Source organism: Sarcophilus harrisii, chromosome 3 (genome assembly GCF_902635505.1).
Source record: "Sarcophilus harrisii chromosome 3, mSarHar1.11, whole genome shotgun sequence".
NCBI classification, from domain to species: Eukaryota; Metazoa; Chordata; class Mammalia; order Dasyuromorphia; family Dasyuridae; genus Sarcophilus; species Sarcophilus harrisii.
Window position 1 is genome coordinate 596,258,663 of NC_045428.1, and position 17,723 is coordinate 596,276,385.

At 44.2% G+C, this 17,723-nt stretch overlaps 1 protein-coding gene across 1 annotated transcript; it reads left to right on the plus strand.

The window, feature by feature from the left end:
* The first annotated feature begins 1,821 nt into the window (after positions 1-1,821).
* KLK9 (kallikrein related peptidase 9) lies at positions 1,822-16,818 on the plus strand. The gene is made up of 5 exons (XM_003766705.2): positions 1,822-2,030; positions 2,238-2,394; positions 14,025-14,290; positions 15,059-15,195; positions 15,672-16,818. The coding sequence occupies exons 1-5, from the start codon at positions 1,985-1,987 to the stop codon at positions 15,828-15,830; spliced, it is 765 nt and encodes a 254-aa protein (XP_003766753.1). The 5' UTR covers positions 1,822-1,984; the 3' UTR covers positions 15,831-16,818.
* The last annotated feature ends 905 nt before the right edge of the window (positions 16,819-17,723 follow it).

A 17,723-nucleotide genomic window follows, 5' to 3' on the forward strand; every position in this document is an offset into this window, starting at 1 on the left:
ATTCTGGAGAACAATTTGATAATATGCCCAAAGGGCTATGAAACTATGATCCAGCAATATTTCTACTGAGCTTATTTCCCAAAGAGATCATAGAGAAGGGAGAGGGACCCATATGTTTGTGTTTGTGGCAGTTCTTTTTGTGCAGGCAGGAAACTGGCAACTGAATGGATGGTCATCAGTTGGGGAATGGCTGAATAAGTTATGGTAGATGAAGGTTATGGAATATTATTGTTCTATAAGAAATAATCAGCAGGAGAGACTTACGTGAACTGAAGCTAAGTGAAATGAGCAGAACCAAGAGGTCACTGTACCCAGCAACAGCAAGATACAACGATCAATTCTGATGGACGTGGCTTTCTTCAGCAATGAGATGATTCAGGCCATTTCCAATGATCTTGTGATGAAAAGAGCCATTTACATCCAGAAAGAAGACTGTGGCGACTGAGGGTAGATCACAACATAGTATTTTCACTCTTTTTGTTGCTATTTGCTTGCATTTTGTTCTTTCTCATTTTTTCCTTTTTGATCTGATTTTTCTTGTGCATCATAATTGAATCATGGAATTATGTATAGAAGAATTGTACAAGTTTAACATAAATTGGATTGCTTGCAGTCTAGGGGAGGGAATGGGAGGAAAGGAAGGAAAAAATTTGGAACACAAGGTTTTGCAAGGGTGAACGTTGAAAACTATCCATACATATGTTTGGGGGGAAAAAAAAAACTTTTAATTAAAAAAAAAAGACAATGGTCATCTACTACTTATGTTGAAGTCAGCAGTTTGGTTTGGCCAAATCCTCAGTTCTTTTCAGTTCTATATTGTGGGATACTCATATCATAATACTCTTTTGTATCTTTCTTGTTAGGATAGAAGCACCTTGATTACAAGGTTGGACCATTTTTTATCCGCACTCCTAGAATACAACTCAGGATGCTGAGCTAAGCACATGAGGGGAATGAGAAGAGGTGAAGATATGGGGGAGATGAAGGGAAATGGAAAAAAGTGAAGACAGAGCGAGGTGAGGAGAGCTAGGGAGAGAAGAGACATGAGGGGTTCCCTGCTGTTTCTGTCCCATTTGCTTTATGCTCATTTATCCTGGGTAAAAAGGTGGTTACCTCTGCTGGGGGAGTGGCTCAGTTTCCTAATCCTGGTTGGAAGCCAACAAGCTTTTGCCTCTAAGAGCTGCTCCCAGGGCCTCAGGGGCTGGGAGGGGAGTCTTAGTTTGAATGTGGGCCTTTCCTCTCCTCTCCAAGTCCCCAGGTCTCTCTTTCTGTCTCCATCTCTCTAGTCTTCATGCCTCTTCCTTCCTATTTCCCGGTCTTTCCTTCTCTCTCTCCCAGTTTCTGTGTCTTCAGGGAATTTCTCAGGTTCTAATTTTCTCCATGCTACCACCAGACCCTCCCACTATTCTTGTGAGGTCACAGGTCATTCACATCCCATACAGGATAAACTTGCTGTTCCTGACTCAGCTTTGAGGGAACCACTGGCTTCCCTCTACTCTTCCCCTTCCTTTTCTTTCTCAAGGGAAATGTAAATCCACTCTAATCAGTCCCCCCTCCCCTGGGGTGGCAGGGATGAGGGATCAGGGCTTTTCTTTGGGGAGCTCAGAGGTGTGACCCTGGCCCCTTCATAGATACACACCCAGTGTGTACAACTAGGCCAGCCTTCCTGTAAGTAGCCGGCTAATAATGACTATCACAGCCTTGTCTGGGATTGAGGCTAAGAGGCTGCTCCCCTTCAGCCCAGAGGTATTACCTCCCCCTTCCCTTCAGGCCCTGGGGCTCCCTCCCCTCAGGATAATTTCCCAACATGATTAATCATTGACGGAGGAGGAAGGAGGGAGGGAGGGGATGGCCCCTAGCCAGTTCATAAAGCATCCAGAGAGAGGGCAGGACTAAGGGCCCAGACATTTGGGGCCTCCTGGCTGGTCTGGTCCTTGTCACTCATACCAACTGTAGTGGATTTTCCATCCTGGAGCTTGGAACCATGAACCAGGGCATCTGGGTGTCCCTGCTGATGCTCCTTTGGACCGGTGAGATTGCTTTTGGCTGCTGTGTGTCTGCTTCTTTGTTTATCTGTCTCTTGTTTGTTTGATCTGTGTAACAGTCTGTCGTTCAATGTGACTGTCCATCTGCCAATTGGGATGTCCCCAAGGCTACTAAACCATTTGTCTGGCTCAAGGGGACCAATTTAACTATCAGGTTTCCATTGACCCTTGACCCATCTTCTGTTTCCCTAGGGCAGGGTTGGACAGACACAAGGACCATCGGGGCAGAAGAATGTACCCCCAACTCCCAGCCCTGGCAGGCTGGTCTCTTTTTCCTTACTCGTCTCTTCTGTGGGGCCACTCTACTCAGTGACCGGTGGCTACTCACAGCCGCCCACTGCCGCAAACCGTGAGTGGGCTCGGGATCCTGTCAATCAGGGAGGGAAGGAAGGGTGTCTGGGTAAATGTTAAAGTAGAACTGCCTCTGGAAAGCCCAGAGGTCTTGGAGTTTGAGAGCAGTGAGATCAGAGAATCGGAGACCAAGGAAGCGAAGATGCTTGGTGGCCAGAGATACAGGGAATTAGAACTCAGTGTTCACAGATGCCCAAGGTCCCTTGGATAGATTTCAGAGAATCTATGAATTTGTATGAAAAAAATAGCCTTTCTATTTTAATACAATTGGCTTCCTGTGGAATTCTCCATATTTCATTTTATGCATTTGAAAGCAATACTCTGAGAAGGGGTTCCTAGGTTTTTCCAGACTTCTTGAAAGGTCTGTGATGCACTAGAAAGGTCAAGGACCTGAGCTGGAGAGTCCTTAGATTTTGAAGAGGTTGGGAAGCTTTGGAGGCTTAGAAGTGTGAGGAGCTTGTAGAGATCTGGGAGGCTGACAGAATGATGCAATAATAATTGTAGATCAAAAGGTAGATACCTGGATGTTCAAACCCACTTCCTTTTTCTGTGACCTTGACCAAGTCGGTGCTGTGTGAGCCTCAGTTCAACCATCAAAGGAGGAAGGAGAATTGGATGACTTTTAAAAGCTTTCCAGTCTCCATTCTTCATCTGGAAGGAAGTTAGGAATGGAAGGAGGTTATTGGAGAATGGGACAACCATGAAGCTTGAGAACGGTAAGGAAGTCTGATAGTCTGAAGAAGTATGAAGACTGAGGTGGCAAGATAGGCTGGGGATGTACACACACACACACACACACACACTTACACATATATACACACACACATATACACATATACATCCAGGTGTGCATGTGTATATATTTCTCAGAAGGTCAGAGATAAGGAGAAGCCATGGTAGATTGAAAAATGGGAGGGTTGAATCTGTGGAGGCTAAATGCAGAGGAGGATAGAAGTAGGGGATCCAAGGGCCTTTGAAAGCCAGGAAGCCAAAGGAGATAAGGAGGTGAAGATTGAGGGTGAGAAGAAAACCCTGGGTCTGATGAGTTTGAGGAAGGTGGGAAGGCATGGATGCTGAGGAGGTGGGGAGTGTGAAGAAGCTGGAGGAGTTAGGAAGACTAATAGAATCTAAAGAAGATGGACAATCCTGGGAGGTGGAGAGACCAAGGAGACTAGGGTGATAAGGGAGTCTGAAACTGGAGATTTGGGAGATTTGAAGAGGAAGGAATATTAGAGCAATCTAGAAAGGTCAGAGACTGGAGAGATCAGGGAAGTTGGGGAAACCATGTAGTGAAGGTCCAGAATTTTCAGGACCCCAGGAATCCAGGAACTTAGGTGGAGCAAGGAGCCTGAGGAGATTGAGGAACAGGGGAAGAATAGAAGTGACATTGTAAAGAGGGAGAAAAGACAAATGGAGATACTGAACCAGGGAAATGGGGTTATGGGAAGATCCAGGAAATATAGGAAGCTGATAGAGGCAAAAGGCTGGAAAGATACAGAGATCCAAGTGTGATAGTAGAGGAGGCTGATCGGATTGAAGAAGTCAAAAAGTCAAGGGAGCTCAGGGAGGATCCTCTTGTAAGGCTCAGTGAGAAGGGGGTAGTTATGGGACAAAGAAGTTGGGGTCATTGAGAGGTTTATCTAGAAGGCCATTCCATGTGCTCTGAAGGAATCCCATCATGCATCTCTCTCCTTCTAGTTAGATGCTTGGGTCCTAGTACAATTCCAAAGGTCTGAGACTTTTTGAGGTACCCAGAGGTAGGGATGGAAGATCAATTAGTAAGTCAATAAGCATTTATTAAGTGCCTACTATGTGTCAGGCATTGTGCTAAGCACTGGCTAACTCAGAAAGAGAGATAGGAAGGATAGAGGTAAAAAGAGAGAAAGAGAGAGAGAGACAGAGAGACAGAGAGAGAGAAAAAGGAGAGACAGAGACAGAGAGAGAGAGAGAGAGAGAGACAGAGAAAGGAGAGGGAGAAAGAAACAGAGATAGAGAGACAGAGAGAGACAGAAGGAGAGACACACACCTAGAGAAACAGAGAGATCATAATGATAGAGACAAAGACAGAGGCAGAGACAAAGATGTAGCCAGTGTCATAGAGAAGAGACAGAGAGACATGCACAAAAAACCAGAGGCACACCAGAGGCCCCGTGGATAATGGGGAAGATTCTTTCTTCCTCCATTTTCCCAGTCCTCCCTGGGGCATTAGCTTTTAGCTCATTGGATTAGGTAGACTTGTAACAGTTGGGATTGGTGGGTGGGAGGACTACTGACATCCCCAGATATTGATGGCTTTTTTAGGGAAGACGGCAAAAGGGCTGATGGGATCCACTGCAGAAATTGAGGATTATCCTGGAGAAGACTGGGGCAGGCAGAGGGGATAGGTTGGGTTGATAGTCTTCAAGCCTTTGAGAGGCCGGCCACAGAGGACATGACAAGGAGCATGGTGGTCATTAGGAGAAGTAATTGCCTAGGAAGATTTCTATGAGTGGGAGGAAGAATTTCTCACCCAATTAGGGTTTTCCAAAGTGGAATGAGCTGCCTCAGGAAGTACTGAATTCTCTTTTATTGGAAGTCTTGATGGAGACCGAATGACCATTTGTAGCAAGAGTTTGACTCCAGAAAGTCCTGGATGCTGAGGGTTAGCGGAGGGGAGTATGTATGAGCGGCACCATCAGAGCTGGGGACTTTCCACACTCCCCTCCATGGGGCCACTCCCCTCCCAAGTCACCAGACCTGTTAGAGATAGGGTGATTATTTCTGGTGGGTGGGGTCCCTTCCAACCCACACCTTCCCTGAGTCCAAAATGAGGTGGAGAAAGACCAGATCACATATTGCAGAGAGGAAGGAGGGTTGAACAAAAGTCCACAAAGAGGAAAGCAGGCTGGAGGATCTGGGAAAATAATGATGGAGAAAGATGGAAGCAGAAAGAGGTGGGAGCAGAGCTGGAATAGGGGAGATGGAGAGATGGAGAGAGAGAGACAAATAGACATAGACAGGGAAACAGAAGAAAAACAAAGTAGAGATAAAGACGGTATGAGCCAGAGGGATAAGACAGAAACACAGAGACAGAAGGATAAAGAGATTGAGAAGAGGGCAGGAAGAGATGCATGGAGACAGATAAGAGGATAGACACATAGAAATGGGACAGGGGAGACTGAAAAGAAGGGGTTTAGAGAGAGATACACACAGAGAGACAGAACTGCAGATTGCCAGTTTAGAGAAAATTAAGGAAAAACAAGGGGAGACAAAGGGAGCAGAAGCATCATCATAGGAAAATAATTTTTTTTTTCTGGTTGTTCCCTGAAGTCTAGAGAGACATGTCCCTCACACATTATTTTTCCCTGCTTGTTTCCAGAAACCTACCCTATATTTCCTCCCTTTGCTCCTCTCTCTTCCAGAGGGGAGATGGAGGCACGTTCTGGGCTTCCTCCCCCCAGAGCACTAGGAGATCAATGATGGAAAGGGAGACACCAGTTCTAAAGAAGGAAGACTCTAACATTAGAGCTTCCACATTTTCAGGGGTAGATCAGGGGTCAGAAAGCCAGAGAATATCAGTGGGGGAAGGGAATCTTAGGCACCATTTACTCCAAACCTGTTATACTGGAGATGAAGGATCTGGGATCCACTGTGGAAAAGTGACTTGCTAAGGATACACAGGCAACAAGTGGAATGGACAACAATCCCCTTCTTTTGAGGGCTCCACTAGGCTCCATGACTGGTTGACAAAGACTGTAGAGACCGGACCTAATGCCATGTAAGACAATGGTCCAAAGAAGGAATATTGCATGTGAACTTCAGGACTTGAGTTGAAGTCATGCCTTCATAATTTACCATCTATGACTTCATGCTAAAGTCATTTCCCATCTTTGAGCCTTGACTACCTCATGTGTGAACTGAAAAGAAGAATTTTAAGGCCCCTTTTGGCTCTAAATAAAATTCTGAGACTCAATGATGGCTTTGCTTAAGAGGCAGGGTGGGCCTGAGAGAAATCTGGATTCAAATCTTACTTGCACATTTAGTAGCTGTGTGATACTTAACCTCCTAAACCTCACTTTCCCCATTCTTAAAATAATAAAAAAATCTATAGTCTAATTCTTGGGGTTGATGTGAATATCAAATGCTATAATGTATGCAAATGCTTAAGTATTGCAGCATTTTATCATTTATTATATTTATATTATACTATAATAATATATTTATAATATAAGTATTATATTATTTAGTATATGATATCGAGTATCAAATAATTAACAGCTATTATGGTCATGAAACTCATTCTAATATTTTCCATTATTACTGTTATTTTTATTATCATCAAACTCACAGAAACTTACAATTGAGAAAGACGTAAGAAGTTCTCTGATCCAACTCATCCCTTAAGAGGGAGTCTTTACAAAATTGTTGTTATCCAACTTTTACTTGAGGACCTTAAGTGAGGGGGACCTGCCTTCTGCAGGAATCCTTTTACCTTCAAGATAACCCAAATCATCAGACGGTATCTCCTTATATCAAGTTTAAATCTACCTTCATATTCCCATCTCCCTTTTGGGTTTATTTGTACTGCTCCAAGTTGTTTCCACTGGGATCAGTCATGAGAAGACTGAGTCACAATAACCCTTTAAAAAGCTGAAGAAAATTCTCCTATCTCCGCAGTCTGTTTTTTTTTTTTTTTTTCCCCAAGATTAGTCCCAGTTCTTTCAACCTTTCTTCCTATGTCATGGACTTTTCAGACCTAGTTGGCCTTCTATGGAAACTCTCCAGTAACTCAGATTTGGACACAATCCTCCTGAAATCATACTGAGGGGAAAAAAAGTGGGATGGAAAGTGCCTGAGATTTGGGGTCAGCTAGGTGGCAGTGGATAGAGCACCAGCCCTGAAGTCAGGAGGACCTGAATTCAAATGTGACCTCAGACACTTAACATTTCCTAGCTGTGTGACTCTGGGCAAGTCACTTAACCCCAGTTGCCTCAGGGGACAAAGAGAGAGAGGGAGAGAGAGAGAGAGAGAGAGAGAGAGAGAGAGAGAGAGAACCTGAGATTTGGAATTGAGACTGGGGTTTCTAGTCCTACCACTGCCATTTAATAAATGGTGACCTCAGGGGACTTTAGAAGACCTTAAATGGTCTTGCCTCTAGGCTTCTGTGAAATAAAGATGACCTCTAAGGTTTCTTCTGATTTTTTTTCTTTGTTGGAATTTATTTATTTATTTGTTTATTTTCCCCAATTATATGTAAAAACTATTTTTAACATTCATTTCAAAAATTGAGTCCAGATTCTTTTCTTCTACCTCAAGAAGGTAAGCAATATGATACAGATTATATATATGTAATCACACAAAACATATTTCCATATCCATATCATGTTGTAAAAGAAAATATGCAAGAAAATAAAACCAAAGAAAAATAAGAATTTAGAAAGTATGCTTTTATCTGTGTTCAGATGTTACCATTTCTTTCTTTGGGGATGGATAATATTTTCCATATTAAGTCCTTCAAAGTTGCCTTGGATCATAGATCCAACCTTACAATAGCTAAGTCAATCATGGCTAATCATCTTACAGTAGTGCTGTTACTATGCACAAAGTGCTGATCTCTTGTGCTGATCACTTTATTTTGCATTAGTTCATATAAGTTTCTCCAGATTTTCTGAAAGCCTCTAGCTCATCATTTCTTATATCACAATAGTATTACATATTACATATTACAAATTATTCAACCACTCCCCAATTGATAGGCATCTCCTCAGTTTCCAATTTTTTGCCACCAGGAAAGAATACAAATAATAAATATTTGGATATAGTTACAATTTTGGATATAGTTTATAAATATTTGGATATAGTTCTAAATCTCTCTACATAATGATTGAATCAGTTCACAACTCCACTAACTGTGTATTAGTGTCTCCATTTTTCCACATCCTCTCCAACATTTATCATTCTGCTTTTCTGTCCTATTAGCCAATCTAATAGGTGTGAGATACTACCTCAGTATTAATTTGTATTTCTCCAATCAATAGTGATTTAAACTATTTTTTCATATGATTATGGATAGCTTTGATTAGTTCATCTGAAAACTTCATATTTTCTCATCATTTGTCAATTGAGAAATGGCTCATTTTTATAAATTTGACTAATTTCTCTCTTTCTTTCTCTCTATATAATATATATATATTTGAAAGATGAGGACTTTATCAGAGAAACTTGCTTCAAAATTTTTTTCACACTTATGATTGCTAAATATAACTCCCTCCATCCTATGTCCTCCTGTTTATTCTGTTCTTACCTTTTTTTCTGTCCCTCCTCAAAAGTGTTTTGCCTCTATTGCCTCCTTCAATCCCTCCCTTCTATGAGTGCCCTCCCCTTTCCTTTTTTTCCTTCCTCTCTAACTTTACTGTAGGTTTTATCTAAAGTTCTTCTTGGATTATTGTAATCTCCATAATCTCCCCCTTTTGGTTTTACAATAAACGTCTTTGTATCTTTATTTCTTTTTCAACTATAGCTTGGCCAGTGGCATTGCAAGGGATACCAGCAATAGGAGAAATTAAAAAAAAATTAATAAAATTTTGAATTTTTATTGGTATACTGGGGGCATTATCAGTTTTTATAATTTTTAGAAATCCTAAAACACTAAAACAGTCAACTAAATTGTTTATAACACATTTGGTAGACTTTGCAGATTGCAAAGTAGTTATAGTTATAAGCGGAATAAGTGTCTAATGTACCCAAGAATAACATTAAGATCATGTTCCCAGTTCCTAGGACAGGGCAACATAACCTTGCATCCTGAGCCAAGTTATGACTGCATCACAGCTGCAGCTGGAACAGGTCTGCTTTTATTTGGATCAACACGATATTAACCTTAAAGATTCCCAACAATGAGGTATATTTCTATACCCAATTGAATTATTCCCTCTCTGAGCCAGTTCTGATAAAACAGTATCCCTGGAGCTCCTCCATCTTCCCCTCCAGTATAAAAGCTATTTCTTATCCCTTTTATGTGAGGTAATTTACCCCATTCTACATCTCCTTTTCCCTTTTCCCCAGTCTTTTTCATCCTTTAATTTTATTTTTAAAGATATTATCCCAACATATTCAATTCACACCCATGTCCTTTGTCGATATTTACCCCTTTTAACTGACCTTACAATGAGAAAGTTTAAGAGTCATGAGTATTATCTTTTCTTCTAGGAACATACACAATTTAACCTTATTAACTCCCTGACTATTTTACTTTCCTGTTTATCTTTTTATGCTTTTGTTGAGTTTTATATTTGGAAGTTAAATTTTTTATTCAGCTGGTTTTTTTTTTTCATCAGTAATTCTTGAAAGCCCTCTATTTCATTGAATATCCACTGTCGCTCCTTACCCTAAAGTTTTATACTCAGTTTTACTGGGTAGGTTTTTCTTGGTTGTAATCTTAGCTCCATTGCTTTCCAGAATATCATATTCTAAGTTCTCTGATCCTTTAATGTAGAAATCGCTAAATCTTGTGTTGTCCTGATTATGGCTCGATGATACTTGAATTATTTCTTTCTAGCTACTTAAAGCAAGTACCCCTTAACCTGGAAGCTCTGAATTTGGCTATACTATTCCTAGGAGTTTTCATTTTGTGATCTTTTTTAGGAAGTGATTGGTAGATTTTTTATATTTCTATTTTCCTCACTAGTTCTAGAATATCAGGGCAGTTTTCCTCAAAAATTTCTCGACAGGTGATGTCTAGGCTTTTTTTCATCCTAGCTTTCAGGAAATCCAATAATTTTAAATAATAAATTATCTCTCCTGAATCCATTTTCCAGATCAGTTGCCTTTCTAATAAGATCTTTCACATTGTCTTCTATTTTTTTTTTATGCTTCTGGTTTTGTTTTATTGTTTTTTGATGTCTCATAGAGTCATTAGCTTTCATTTGCTTAATTCTATTTTTCCCCCTGAGGCAGTTGGAGTTAAGTGACTTGCCCAGGGTCACACAGCTAGAAAGTGTTAAGTGTCTGAGGCCAGATTTGAACTCAAATCCTCCTGACTTCAGGGCTGGTACTCTATCCACTGTGCCATCTAACTGCCTCTTAATTCTAATTTTTAAGGAATTATTTTCTTCAGTGAAGTTTTGTATCTCCTTTTCATTTAGCCAGCACCATTTATTTTTTTAATTTTTTTTTTGCTGAGGCAATTGGGGTTATGTTACTTGCCTAGGGTCATACAGCTAGGAAGTGTTAAGTGTGAGACCAGATTTGAACTCAGGTCCTCCTGACTTCAGGGCCAGTGCTGCCAATATCATTTTTAATGAGTTATTCTCTTCAGTGATTTTTTTTTTTTTGGTATATCTTTTCCCCTTTGGCCAATTCTGCTTTTCAAGGCTTGGCCAATTCTACTTTTCAAGGCATTCTTCTCTTCATTGGATTTTTGGACTTCAGTAATCATTTGGCCTATTCTATTTTTAAGATATTGTTTTCTTAAGTATTTTTGTGCCTCCTTTACCAGGCTATTAAACTCTATTTTTTTTTCATAATTTTCTTGCATACTGTAATTTCTCTTCTCAACTTTTCCTCTACCTCTTACTTGATTTTTAAAATCCTTCTTAAGCTCTTTTATGGCCCTCTGAGACAAATCATATTTTTCTTTGGAGGCTTGGAATGTAGGACTTTTGACTTTGCTATCTTCTTCTGAATGGTGTTTTGATCTTCTTTGTGACCTACAATGATCAGAATGAAGAACCTAGAAAGGTCAGACTGAAAAACTCCAAATGGTCAGACTGAAGAACCTAGAATGTTCAAACTGAAGGATTCCAGAAATCTAGCTAAAATGAGGGGAGGGAAAAGGAGATGAAACGAGTTTATTAGATCTTTGGAAATGGGGCATCAGAGAAAATATAGAGCAGGAAGTGGCTGAAAGTCAGGAGCATGATAGGGAATAATAGGAGGGGCAGGGGTCCAGAGAGTTTGAAAGCTGGGAGGGCAAGGTCACTGAGAGGATCAAGTTGCTAAAAAGTCTGGGATCTGCGGTTGAGAGAGTTAAATTCTTAATATTACTCTCTTTCTAACAAGGCAAACCTCTCTTTCTGTCTGTATAAGTGATGTCATTCCATCTTACTAACAGATTGTTCCCTTTCTTACTCTTTTCTTAATTTCTTGATTCTTTCATTAATTTTAAATTTCTCCCTCTCTTGGCTGCTTTCCTATTACCTACAAACATCTCCCTCCTACTAAAAAAGGCTCTTAGTCCACCCATCCCCATTATCATTCCATATTTCATCTCTTTTGTGGCTGAACTCCTTGAGCTCGCTATCTATAATGAACACCTTCACTTCCTTGCCTCTCATTTTAATTTCCTACGGTTTGGTTTGCCTTCACTGAAACAATTCTATTCAAAATTACTAATGCTCTCTTAACTGTCAAATCTGATGACATTTTCAATCCTCACCTTTCTTAACCTCCTTGCAGCCTTTGACACTGCTGATTTCCCTGGAACCTTGCTCTTAGATAATGCTTTTATCTCTAGCTTGTCAGGATGCTACCCTATCCTAGTTTTCTCCCTACCTCTCTGCTTTCTCCTCAGCCTCCTTTGCTGAACCTTTGTCCAGATCACATCCAATGAAGGTGAATATCCCCCATGACACTTTCCTGAGCTCTCTCCCCCTTTCCCTCTATTCTGCTTCATCCGGGAATCTCATCAACAACCATGATTTGTCTTTACGTTGATGATTCTTCTCATTCAAATTTAATCTCTTGGCTCACATTTCTAACTACCTATCAGGCATTTCAAAAGGGATATCCCAGAGATACCTTAAACTCAACATAATCTGAAGCGATTGTCTTCCTCTCCCAATTCTCCCTTTTCCTAGCTTCCCTATTACCTATCATCTCTAGTGCCATCCTATCTGTCTTTTATCCTCTGATCCTTTCCTCTGACACCATTTCCATATCAATCTTTCCCCTTTATTTGTCCATCCTTTTTTCCCCAAAATTGATGTTACTCCAGACCAGGGTCCTTTAGCAAGGCTTTATACTGAGAGGTGGCCTCCTGACCACTTACTCTCAGGCTGAGTGTAAAACTATTCTCCCAGTCACTCAGCTTGCAATCTAGATTTCATCCGAACTCTTCCTTCTCATCCTCCCCCCCCATATCTAATCTGCTGACACATCCTGTTGATTTGATCTTTATAACATCTTTAGTAAGTCTCCTCTCCTCCCCTCTGACACGGCACTACCTTGGTGCAGGCCCTCATCACCTCATGATCGGATTGATGCAATAACTATGATTAGACTCCCTGCTTCAAACCTCTCTCCATTCCAGTCTATCCTCCATTCAGCTGTCAAATTAATCTTCCTAAATTGCAAATCTGACCACCTCTCCCCTCCCTCCATGTTATAAAACTCCCAGTGGCTTCCCATATTACCTCTAAGATCTAATATAGAAAGTCCTTCCTCCAGCTTATCCTTCAAGTATTCTTGTGTCTTATTCTCTCCAATACTTTGGATAGAGTGCAAAGCCTGGAGTTAGGAAGACCTGAGTTCAAATCTAACCTCAGCTACTTACTAGCTGTGTGATCCTGGGCAAGTCCTTTAATCCTGTTTACCTCAGAAGCCTATTCTGACTCTCTGTGACCCCATTCGGATTTGTTTGTTCGTCTTGCAAAAATGCTGAAGGGTTTTCCATCTCATTTTACAGATGAAGAAACTGAGACAAACAGTTCAGGGTCAACGTCAGTAAGTGTCTGAAGCCAGATTTGAACTCATGAAGATGAATCTTCCTGACTCCAGATTCAGTGCTCTATGCACTATGAACGCCACCTAGCTGCCCAGAAGGGGTATGGTGCTAGTCTAAAACTACAAATCTCAGGCTTTGTTTCTAGGGGGAATTAGAAGGCCAGAGGGAATGAATGATTGTGACCACAGTCACTTGGTACCTCGAAAGCTCCTCTTAGTACCAAATAAAACAGGAGTAATCCAGAGAAGGGCAATAATGATTCAGCAGCCCTGTAAAACTCATCCTATTTTAGAAGCAGAAGGAAGTTCAGGGAAGGGCAGGGAAGGCAGGGCAGAAGCTGCCTTCTCTTAGTTGGTTTCCCATGGAGATATGATGGGATACAGTAGAAAATTCTGAAACTGGGAGGAGGATCCCATTGACATTTCTCTCCCATCTTTCTCAGTGAAGAGACCCCTCAGAAAGGCAGAGAAGCACAGAAACCAGTTTGCTTCTCTAGTCCCAGCCCCTGACTCTCACGTCAATGGGAGATTCAGCAAATCCTGGGTTTTTGACTTCAGTTTCCTCATCCATCAAATGATGGAGGCGGACTTAGAGAGCTCTGAGCATCCTTTGAGCTTTGACATTACAAATCTCTGATTCACCTAAGCTCATGAGAGGAAACAAAGATGGGGTGTTCCAAGTCACACAACACTGGTGATTCACTCCATGGCATGAGAGAAAGAAAGGGGGACACAGAAGGCATCTGACTTGTTCAGGGTCACACATAGCTCTTGGAAGAGCCTGGAGGCTGTGAGAGGGAGCGGCTCACTGAAGGTCCCACGTGACCGGTGATGGACAGAAGTAGAACACAGAGGCCCAGTGAGGGCTAGATGTTTATCCAGGCTCCCGCAGTGGCTCCCTCCCACCACACTCCCTTCTCCTCACAGGTACCTGTGGGTGCGGCTTGGAGAACATCACTTGTGGCAATGGGAAGGTCCAGAGCAGCTGTTCCGCGTCACCGATTTCTTCCCCCACCCAGGCTTCAACAGTGATCTAAGCGCCCGCGATCACAACCATGACCTCATGCTGATTCGCCTGAAGAGACCCGCCAGATTAAATCCAGCCGTGCAACCCCTCAACATCAGCAAGAGTTGCGTCAGACCCGGCACCACCTGTCTGATCTCCGGCTGGGGCGCCATCTCCAGTCCCGACGGTGGGTGTTGGGTTGGGGTGACGCGGAGATACAGAGGAGGCTGGAGATGGAGATGGAAAAGAAAGAAGATGAAGATGGGGGATGGGATTAGGGTCACCATGACAGACGCAGATCAGGACGAGGAGAGGGACACACAAAGATGTGGATAGAAAGACAAATTTGGGGACCACTTAACATTGGGAAATCACTTAACCCCAATTGCCTTAGCAAAAAAAAAAAAAAAAAGGGATGAAGATGGAAATGGGATTGAAGGCAAAAAACTGGGGGAGGAGTAAATATAAGAGACTGAGATGGCGATGATAACGAGGGTGGGCAAGAAGATGGGGCTGGAACTGGGCCATAAAGATAAAGAAGAAAAGGATGGGGATGGGGTGGGACTGGTGAGAGAGAGAAGAGGGATTTGGATATAAATAAAGATGGAGGGCGAAGACAAGGGTTGGAGATGGAATTGGAGGTGAGGATGGAGATGGAACTGGAGGTGAGGATGGAGATGGAACTGGAGGTAAATGGAAAAGCCGGAGAAAGGGACGCGAATGGTTTTGGAGATGGGAGAAAAGACTAAGGAGAGATGAGGAAGGGGGAGAGATTGGGGACGGAATTCGATGTAAATGGAGACGGGCCGGGCAGGGGTCTGGGAGCAGGGCTGGCGTTGGTGGGGAAGGGAGGGGGAATGGCTCCATGAAGCTTCACGGCGCAGCATGGGGATGACGGCGCCCCCTGGCGTTCTGCTCCCCGATTCATCCAGCGCCGTTTTCCTCTTCTCCCCAGTGGAATACCCCCTCACGCTCCAGTGCGCGAACATCAGCGTCCTGGAGCCCCGCCTGTGCCACAGAGCCTACCCCGGGCGAATATCTTCCAACATGATCTGTGCCGGCCTCTGGGAGGGAGGCCGGGGCTCCTGCCAGGTGAGGCCGGGATCCCCAAGGAGAAGGAGGGTGGGGTCGGGATTCGAACCCAGGAGACCCTTGGGGGGTGGGTTCTATGCGATCGGGGCTTGAGGTGCCGAAGGAGGCGGGGGATGCCCGGGTCCCCGAGCAGTGTGAGAGCTGGAGGATCAGGACGCCGGGGTCCCTCGGGGGGCAGGCCTGTGGGATCCCCCCCTCCCTCCCGAGATTTTGAGAGCAGGGGAGGAGCTCGCGACCTTGAGAGAAGGCGGAGCGACGCTGGGGCTGGGGCAATGGGTGCTTAGGCTGGGCTTCGGGGGTCCGGGAGGGCTGGACGGCGGGCTCTGCAAAGCCCCCCACCTCATGCTTTGTCTTTCTCCCGGTTTCCTCCTCTCCCTCCGCCTTCTAACCCACGTGACTATCACCCTCTCCCCTCTGTCACGCCTTTTCCGCCCCTTTTGACTCTGTGCCTCCTCTCTGTCACCCTCGGGACACAGGGAGACTCCGGGGGCCCGCTGGTCTGTAACGGGGCCCTGGAGGGCGTAGTGTCGGGGGGAGCCGAGCCCTGCTCCAAACCGAAGAGACCGGCAGTCTACACCAGCGTTTGCCGCTACCGAGACTGGATCCACCAGACCATGAAGGAGAACTCCACGTGATTGGACTGCTCTAGGCCCCGCCCACTCCGCCCCACTCCCCCAGAGTCTCACCTTTACCTGAGACTCCCCCCTTATGGTCCCGCCCCCCCGCGGAAATTCTTCCCCGTGACGTCACAACCGTGGCTCCGCCCTCCCGCCCCCCAGAGCCTCGGAGCCCAGCCCCTCCCCTTTGAACGCCCTACCTACTGACAAATAGCATCTTCTGAGCCTGTCCCTGTGGGACTCTGGGAGGAACTTCGAGAGGTGGGCCCCCTTGCCTCGTCGCCTCTAAGGACACTAACTCTGAGAGACTCGTTCACCCGTTTCTTCACTTTGATGCGAATTGGGGGGAAAGGGGGGAGGCCGAGGGAGGAAGGGGAAGAAGAGGAGAGATCTCGGAATGGCCCAGCTACAAAGCTTCGGAGCGGTCCCGTCAACCGACCCGAAAGGATCTTCTGGAACGAGAAACTCAAACCTTCCATTTTGTGGTCCTCTCCTTTTGGGGTCAAGAGAAAACATACATCCTTCCTTCTGTGAGGCAGCGCCTCCAGATCTTTTTTTTTTTTTTTTTCCCATGAGGCAATTGGCGTTGAGTGACTTTGCCCAAGGACACACAGCTAGGAAGTGTTAAGTTGTCAGGCCAGATTTAAACTCAGGTCCTCCTGACTTCAGGGCTGCTGCTCTAACCATGGCACCACCTAGCTGCCCCCCTCCTCCAGATCTTGGAGACAGCCATCATCTTCCTACCACCTCCCTGACTCTTTCCTTCCCTTCGCTGAATATTCCTATTTTCTCCCATCAGCCCCCAATTCAAGGGCATTTTCTATCTCGGCCACCCTGTTCTGTGGCCCCCCAAAAGGAGCAGAGGCCTTGGACCGTCACTTCCCTGCTCCCGGATTCTACATGTCTCAATGTACGGTGGAGATAGACTTGGAATCTCCACCGGGCGACTGGCACAGGGGGTGCTTGGCACACAGTTGGCATTTAAATAAAAACTTGTCGAGTCGAATGTGGCCTAAGATTGCATTAGCTGTTTCTGGCAGCTTCACCACCTTGTTGACTCATCGGGACTTTGTGGTTCACAAGTTGTAGGTCTTTCGAAAACTGTCACACCTCAGTGTCCTGCACTTCTGAAGCAGGTTCCTTGAACTGGAAGTGTCCGAATTTGCACTAGGGTGAATTTAGCCCTGCCAGGAAATATTCTGCTTGGTCTCTGTTCACTGTGGATTCCCTCACTCCCTACACACACACACACCCCCCACCCCCACACAGAGGAATTCCCAAGAGATTCCACTCCCTTAGGGATTTTTGTTCCTTTTCCCACCTCCAAATCAAGTTCTATTTCTTGGGAGAGCTACTGGAATGGTTTGTCATTTCCTTCTCTGCCTCTTTTTACAGATGAGGAAACTGAGGTAAATAGGGTTAAGTGACTTGTCAGGGTGTCACAGGTAATAATATCCATGGTTGGATTTGAACTCAGATCTTCCTGACCCTAAACTTGGCACTTTATCCACCATGCTTCCCGACTACCAAACTCTCAATAATCTATGATTGACCCCGCCTGCCCTTTTCTGACACACTCAAGGTCACTATATCCTGTTCATTACTCCATTGAGAGAAAAGGACGGGGAGAAATGAGGAGAGAGTTTTTGTCTGACTAGTATCGTCTTAACTGATCTATCATCTGCCTACGGGGAGAAAAAGAACAAAAAATAAAACAATCCCTCCTGGCAACGAGCATCTAGTCCGTATCCCTGTTATGTCCAGTCTTCCCAGGAGAGACAGAGGGGGAAAGAAAAAAGGAAGCGATAACAAACATAGGAGCCCTGCTCCTTCTCTTCCTGCTCGGAGAGAGCCAGCAGAATCAGGGGAGAGGCAAGAGGCATTCCGTGTGCGCATGGATGAATCTGCACC